General features: G+C 33.0%; 1 protein-coding gene across 1 annotated transcript; it reads right to left on the reverse strand.

Moving 5' to 3' along the window:
• Positions 1–4,034: 4,034 nt before the first annotated feature.
• Positions 4,035–7,513, reverse strand: LOC21386489 (probable NAD(P)H dehydrogenase (quinone) FQR1-like 1). The gene is made up of 4 exons (XM_010113775.2): positions 7,363–7,513; positions 5,456–5,549; positions 4,555–4,817; positions 4,035–4,457 (listed from the first exon to the last, which is right to left on the reverse strand). The coding sequence occupies exons 1-4, from the start codon at positions 7,383–7,385 to the stop codon at positions 4,226–4,228; spliced, it is 612 nt and encodes a 203-aa protein (XP_010112077.1). The 5' UTR covers positions 7,386–7,513; the 3' UTR covers positions 4,035–4,225.
• Positions 7,514–8,400: the final 887 nt, after the last annotated feature.

Raw genomic sequence — 8,400 nt, forward strand, 5'->3', positions numbered from 1 at the left:
GATATTTTCTGAGAGTTTTTATTTATAGCAGAAAAAGTTAAACGTGACATTTTTTGAGAGTTTTTAACTGTAAAAATTTATAACTAAAAACTCAAATCGGCGAAATAAACGAGACCTTAAAAGTATTTTATAAAATGTTTAAGAAAAATGCTAAACAACCCAACATGATGAGCCGGGGATAGGGATAATGAAATAAAGAAGTGGACCCCACCCCACATGTTAGTAAAGTCCATCTCGTTTCAACAGCCCGACTCGGGAAAGTCGGGTTGTTTAGAAATGCTCCAATTTAAGTGGAAAATATCCATATACAGATGTTATGTGACCATACTGAAAATTATTCAGGAACTTCTATAAAAATGTTTCCTCTGTACTACTAATACTGAAATTTTGTAATCAGCCTTTATTCTCATAAGCCACTATAAAACGCTAGATTCTTGTTTATTGGTGGCTTAAGGGAGAAAAAAAATCCCTTATCAACTATTAATACCGTTATTCTCTTCACCTTAAGGTTCATTAGTTGTTAACTAAATCTTGATTGCTGATCAAATAATTATTATGCTTTTAATATATGAAATATTCAAAGCTAAATGGAATCCAGCCATTATTTTGTTGCGGAATCATTGTTGTATACTATTCCGTAATCTTTAAATCCCTCATTTTCCACGTAGTCTAAATATAATGAAGCCACTTGTTTTGCTAATAATAATACCTTCCCTTTCACTTAATTTATAGCTTTTACTATGTACCCACGAACATTAACAAAATAATGGTCTCGTTCACTTTGCGGATTCGAGTTTTCAATTCGAGCTGAGATGTGATATTTTCTGAGAGTTTTTCACTGTAGTAGAAAAAATTAGATGTGACATTTTCTGAGAACTTTTTACTGTAGAAACTTAAAATTGAAAACTCAAATCGGTGAAATGAACGAGGCCAATGATATTTTAGCTAAAAAAACAATACTCTACACAAACTAAATTCTAAAAAGATTCTATTACAAGTCTCTCTCTCTCTCTAAAATTATTTTGGTTATGATTCCGGTCTTCTTTAGTTGTCATTCTAGGGAAACCATGGAATTTAACATTTGAAAGTTAGATATAGAAAATCACTAATGGATATGGCAGGCCTATGAAGAAAAAAGGGATGCGACGGAAAAAGCAGACAAGAAAGTTGAAGAAAACTGACTTGCTCACATGTCACTGAATTTTTTGGAAAAAAAAAAAGAAAAAAATGAAAAAAAAAGTGGTCAATTTCTTTTAGAATATCTTTCTCCTTAGTCCTTCCCTTGTGACAGATGCCTGATTGTAACATCATCCAAATTGTGCTTTTTATATGTGTGTCTCTGTGTGTGTGTGTATATTAATCTTTTGTACTGCAAAAAGAGGCCAAAATCCTTATTCAGTTTAGAATTCTCACTAGATTGCGAATGTGATTGTACCCTGGTAGAAAAATGAAAAGTAAAACTGAAAGGTTGAGCAATCTATAGTACAAGATCCAACAAATGTGACTGAATTGTTTAATTATTTCTGGTCGTTTTTTTGAGAATTCTTTCGTAGAGTATAAAAAATATCCTGAAATTAATTAAGAGGATATTAAATTATTATCATGTTATGACAATCGTGTCTATCTTTTTATTTTGAGTAATTTTAACGCGATTTAACGTTTATAAGTGCACTAATGGTAGGATATTCCTATACTGTATAAAGCTCCTTTTTTTTTTCTTCACTCTCAAAATGGTCCAATGTGAGTTCACATCCATTGATCCTTCTTACTTTTTATTCTGGTATGGTCGCACCCAAAATCTGTTAAAAAGTAGGTTTACTTTGAAAAGAAAAACAGTGAAGGAACTTGTGCGAAAATATGCTCGAGAAAACTAATTAACACCATCTCTATTTTATTATCACTATATATACAACTAAATTATAGTTATTGGTTTGCTTTTTGGTCTCTTTTTTTTTTTTCCCCCGAATGGTCTTACTTGAAAATGCTTTTTGCTTGTATTATAATGTTTTTTTGGTAGAATTTGAGATTCTGCATATAATATAGTATTATTGCCATATATTCTCAGCATCAACAAAGATTTATCCGAATCAACTTGTTTTTTTAACAACTAAAAGTGTTTTAGCAAGAAAGGTTAGCTACTACCACTCACCCAAAGAAACCTGTTTTGGAATACTAGAGCCCTAGTTCATGGACTTGAGCTATTCAAGGGACTGATCAGCCTGAATCAGGAAGACTGACTAATGAGTTTAATTTTACAGAAATAGTAGAAAAGATGCCAATATGAAAAGTTTAAAAAAATATATAGGCCAATTTTTAGTTATAGAAATTAATAGGCCATAACTTGTCAAGTTATGGTTCATAACCAGATAAGTTATGGACAAACTTGTCAAGTTATGATTTATAGTCTAACAAGTTATGGATAAAAACCGTGAATTATGGACAATAACTTGTCAAGTTATGGTTCATAACTAGACAAGTTATGGACGAAAACATTAATTTGACCTATTTATTAACTTATGTAAACTATTGGCCTATTAATTTTAATGCATCTCAAGTCTTGGCCTATTTTCCTCTTTCTCCCTTAATTTTATTTGTTTAAACTTTGGGACTTTTTCGCAGGAATTAGCCCAAGTGAAAGGGGCCCGCTTCCCATTCCCTTCTCCCGTAGCCGAATGGGAAATCCATAAGGTATACCTTTCTCATAGGGTTAAGGGTCGCAGGCTATTCAACCAGCCATAAATAAGAGCTTAAAACTAGCGCTCCTCACCAAATAGAAGCGCTGCTAAGCAACAAGGCTCAGCTAGGGGTGATGTATCTCAGCCATATTCCCAGGATCTACATATTGTTCCCTCGGGTTAGCTCCGGAAGAGGAAGCTGTCGGCGCTGGACTCATTGAGTCGGTCCGAAGGTCAAAAGAGCCCCAGGACTTGATTCTTTAAGCTTCGTAGGCTACTAGTGACGCGATAACCTTTACCAAGTCTGAACGATTGTCGACCACCAGATCCGCTGGTCTGCAATATTCACCCTAGCCCACAAGCACAAATCCTCGGCGCGGAGGTGCCAAAGAAGAATGAAAAAAAGCAAAAAGGTAAAAAAAACAAAAAAAAAACATAACCTCTGATACGATGAATAGAATAAAACCATATCGGCCAGCTTAGTCAGTCTGAAGCTGTTCCCAGCTCTTGTTTAGGTGTGATGACTATGTTTTGGTCTCCGCCCGGGTCCTTGTATGTTGAAGCTGTCAAGTCCGTACGAGGATACTATTTTAGGAGTGCGATTTCCTTTGCGTGTCGGCCCCCTTTTTCATTCAACTGGCTAGAGTAGCAATTACCATGTCTTCTTAATCTCTCTGCCGGTACGGTCAGTTTCAGACTATAAAATCTAATCAAAATCACATTAAATTGAAAAAAGTATACAGAACAAACAGTTTCTAGTGACGGTTGAAAGTATGGAACTATCGGTAGTTCATTTTTTTTTTTGCCTCTAAAATAATCTTCTTGAGATACTTTGGAAATATATCATGGTTTTTAAGGTTGGATTGACTTTTGCCATGGGTACTAAAACTATTACAAAATATACCACAATAATATCATTTAAGTTTTGTGTACTGGACAAAATTATACTTGTACTTTCGTGTAATTCATTTAGCATCATTGAATTTTGTGAGAATTTTGTGATTTTTCATGTATATATTTGTAATTTTTATAGATTTCACGATTTTTAAGTATCTTTAGCTGTGACATTCTCTGTAATAATTTATGTTTTATGACATATGTGAATCCAAACTTAAAACTTGTGGTGTTTCTTAAAGTGCCCTAAAATCTTCTCTTCATTTTTTAAGAAAGATCCATTTCAAATTCTGACCATCATAATGTCACAAAGAAAGAACCGACTGAAACTCTAAATTATTTTTGTTTTGTTTTGTTTTATTATTTTTTTGAATAAGGTTTATTATCATAATAATTATAATTAAAAAATAAAAAGAAAATAACGAAAACGATTTTTGAGAAGACATCAAAGAACAATGGCAGACGTGGAAGAGCAAACAAACTTTTTTCTTCTTTAAATCATTAACAATAACAACTATACCGTGTAACACACGTACACAAAGCATATCTGAAACAGTACAAGAATTATTACTTTGCAAGCAAATAGAAATTCTTAGGAAGAAAAAATGGATAAAAGGGGTTTTCTTGAAATGTATGTTTATGGTAAATTCAGACGCTTAAGCAGCTCCCTTGAGCCTCTTTGTGATGGTGGCAATGTACTTCCCTTGATGGAAAGCTTGCTCTAACTCGAGATCAGATGGTTGTCTTGAACCGTCACCGGCGTAAGTTCCTGCACCGTAGGGGCTTCCACCTTTAACTTTCTCCATCTCAAACATGCCAGCTCCAAATGTGTATCCAATTGGTACAAATATCATTCCGTGGTGCACAAGTTGAGTAATGGCAGTCAACCTATAACAAGTATAGTTTCGTCTTATCAATGTCTTGAACACACATTTCTCGAAAAATTATGTAGATCATAAATGAAAGTTCTAGGGAAGAAACTTACGCGGTAGTCTCTTGTCCACCACCTTGAGATCCAGTGCTGTAAAAGATCCCGGTAGGTTTACCGGCGAGCTGCTGTGTTCTCCAAAGACTGCCAGTTGCATCGAGAAATGCTTTGAATTGAGCAGCCATCATACCGTATCTTGTTGGGAACCCAAAAACAAACCCATCTGCCTCAGCAAGTTCATTTGGGGTGATTTTGGGCACGTCACTCTTTGGTGGTGCACTCATCTTCCCGAGCACCTCATCTGGAAGTGTCTCAGGAACCTGTAATATGATTGCAATAAAATCAGTGCGGTGTAAACAACAAAGTTCTGCATTGACACGGCTGTAGAAACTCAAATTAGCCCCGAAAGAGAAAAGTTCGCTAAATTTATGAACATCATTTCGGGAACCTAACAACGAACCAGGAGTCTTTTTAAGAAAAAAAGAAGTTGCATGGATTTAGTAAAGATCAAATAAATTAGAACAATACTTTTCCAGTTGCAAAAATAAACTAAAACATTTAGAAAACATGATAATAAGTCATCAAGATATTGAAATATATAAAGGAGCAAAGATGGCAAAACATTACGGAAGGGAGGCGTGCATTAAATAAAATCAGTATGACAGCGAACATGGGAGGGGACAGCCATGAAAAAAATCACCAAAACGGTATTCTGGAGGTGGAAGTTCCAACAGAAGCAGAACAAGAATGCATAATTACTGAGAATATACAAAACCTCATTGGTTGATGTTAAACGAACATGGTATTAAATAGCTACTTAGATAACAATGAAAATAAAAAGTTATGTTTAGTGTACCCTAGTATCCATGTAGTAAAGTAAATAATAGCCAATTTGAACCTTCTTTGAATTTCAACAAAAAACAACACACTAAAACTTTTATTGAATGTGCATTACTACCTGCCATAATTTGGCCTCTACACCTTCAATGGATGCCGCCCCTTCCCTGATTTTCTCTGCTAGTTTTTCTACATGTCCGTACATGGAATAGTACCTGTAAAGGAAAAGAGAATTTTAAATAGAAGAGCTATGTATAATGAAAATAATAATAGGTGTCTGATGAGGCAGAGAAAAGAACGGTAAAATTTTAACAAAACTGCGATTGAAACTAACTAACACAAGCATGCTCAATCTGACAGATAATTATAACAGAAAAATTATGTTTTGCAATTTGCATAGTGCTGGAATTTTTTTCCCCTCAATTCAACCGCTTCCATGATTACAAGTTTCATCAGTCATAATACAGCTAATTGTCCGTTGTTGTTACTACATGAGAAAAGAGTTGTTAAAATTTCTTACGTACAATGTCCTTATTTTAAGAATACTATCTAAGGATAATGTCAAAGATAATCTAAATTTGGTTTATAGAAAAATTTAGTTTGCAACAAATCACATTCAACGCTACAAACAAGCTGAAAAGACAATCTATGTTCTGAATCGACCTACTTTCCACTTTTAAACTAGCACTAAATGACCAAGAAACCAGTTGCATTTTTATTCCTTCAAACGCCATATGTCAACCCTCATTGCATATTCCTCAAGGCCATCCTAAAAGAATAACCTTTTATAATTAACAATGAAAGAGGGAAACATGTCGAGTTAATTTACACGCCAAATCATGAGAATCAAGAGGAAGTTTGATGTCATTTTGACAACAAAGCTCTGTAATTGACGGGGTCCTTTGCAACTTACGATCACAGTACACCTAAGATAATGAAAGAAGTTGCTAACCTATTCAGAGATTGCACTAACAGTTAAAAAGTCCTTTAATACTACAGTTCAACAGTGAGGATTTCCATTCAATCATGGTTTCCCATAGTTAAAACATAAAAAGTATATTCAAGATTCATCTTGTTTTGTGCCACATTCGAAATGAAGTAAATAAATTTACCACTTATGATGCCATAAGGAGTATAAGGTACAAAATGACAGAATCCGAACAGAACAAAACATAGGACTCCCTTTGCAACACAACTTTGTTGGCATGGCCCTGTGGAAATTTATCCCAAAACGAAATACCTCTACAGTACTGTAGTATTTTCTCCATTTTTTAAAAAGTTTTTAATGCGGAACTATAAAGTCTTCCAGAAGCCATTTGTGAAAAAAAATTGCAGTTATTTATCTTTTAAAGTTTACTTAAACCCATTCAATTCTCCTAAAATTATCAAATTTTGTGTATAAGATTCAAAGGGCTATACATTTAACGCATGGAAAGTAGAACGAGAGTCTTCAACATTTTTCCTTTTTGATGAACTTTTTCTACACTTCTGGTTGAATTAACATCAAAATGCCCATTAACTATCCCTATTTTTTTTTTATTGCCATTAAACTTCCAAGGTCATTAATTTTAACTACAGAGCAAGAGACTAATGCAATATATATATGAGTTCTTTAAAATGAGATGAGTTCTTTAATCACGATCTATAATAGATGGAACCTCTGCCTAAACCCAAAAAAAGAAAGATCACATCTTTTTAATCTTTTCACAATTCTACTAAAAAACCAACATAACAAAAATTTATCATAACAGGTATCTCAGAATAATTAAACACAATTAACACTAAATCAAAACCCAAATGCACCAAAACTCCAAACAATCAAAAACCCAGAAAACAGAACATAATTACACTTCAACTAATGGCTTAACCATCAATATAAAATGAAAAGAGGAATATAAACACTCATACCCAGAACAGTTCTCAGTAGCTCGAACTAAACAAAAACCAAAAAAAAAAAAAAAATGAAACGATCAAAGAAAATCACATTCCCAATGAAAAGAAAAGAAAAGGGAAAAAAACGGTACATACACAATATACACTTTCGTCGCCATTGATCGATCCTCGCGAAGCTTTTGAATTCTGATGAAGATTTCGGTTTTTTATTTTTTTTATTTTTTGAGCTAAATTCAGAGACGTTGACAACTTTTTCGCAAAATGAAAAATGGTGGCGAAACGAATAAACCAAAAGCCGTATTTATAATTGTGAGTCGAATAAAACCGACTCCAAGTTTATTATTTCTTAATTATGTCACGCCTGTCACCTAGACGACGCCGTTTAGGTGTGAGTTTTTCTTTACTTATTCTTTTGAAAGGAATTTTATTTTATTTTTTGTTTTATTATTAGGAAGGAAATGATTAATGATGATAGGGTGATGTCACGCTCATCATCATGTTCGTTGCAAACTAAAGACTCTAGAAGATGTTATTATCGGTTTTCTTTTAAGGGATTCCTGATAGCTTGTGGTTCGTTTGGTACAAGAATTTAAATTAAAGTGATTTTAATTATAATTTTAAAATTAAAATTAAAATTTATAATTTTGGATTTAAATTATGATTCTGAAATAATGATTCAGAATCAGGGGTTTGAATCACCTTGAATCAAGAGGAGAGTGGTTTTAGAATTATGATTTGAGTTAGTTTAAAACATCACATCAGATTCTGAATTATGATTCAAAATCATCCAAACCAAACACTAATTCTAAATCATGATTCAGAATCATTATTTAGAATTACTGTAAACAAATACTGATTTTGAATCAGGATCCAAAATTATGATTTTGGATCCATCTACCAAATGCTTAAATAACACTATTAACAGAAGGTGAATTATATTTATTTACTTCATTTATGAATTTCATATTGTATGACCCACACTTTATTAATGGGTGTTGGTCAATATTGTCCAATGTAAAATAACATTTTCTACTTTTTTAATAAGCACTGAAAAGTTAAAATATCAAAACAATTATGTCTTCAGCCATTAAATTTGTATTAAAAATTATTTTTACAGTATATTTTTTATATGGTATAATTTTTATCAATTCTAACAATTAAAAAATGACTTTA

The sequence above is a fragment of the Morus notabilis genome, unplaced genomic scaffold, assembly GCF_000414095.1.
Source record: "Morus notabilis unplaced genomic scaffold, ASM41409v2 Scaffold1328, whole genome shotgun sequence".
In the NCBI taxonomy this organism is placed as follows: Eukaryota; Viridiplantae; Streptophyta; class Magnoliopsida; order Rosales; family Moraceae; genus Morus; species Morus notabilis.

Excerpts from the sequence above, each read along its gene's own strand:
- LOC21386489 (XM_010113775.2), bottom strand. The coding sequence starts at position 7,385 with ATGGCGACGAAAGTGTATATTGT. Across the intron at positions 5,550-7,362 it reads GCGACGAAAGTGTATATTGT|GTACTATTCCATGTACGGAC; the intron begins GTATGTACCGTT and ends TTTCCTTTACAG. Across the intron at positions 4,458-4,554 it reads GGTGGACAAGAGACTACCGC|GTTGACTGCCATTACTCAAC; the intron begins GTAAGTTTCTTC and ends TACTTGTTATAG.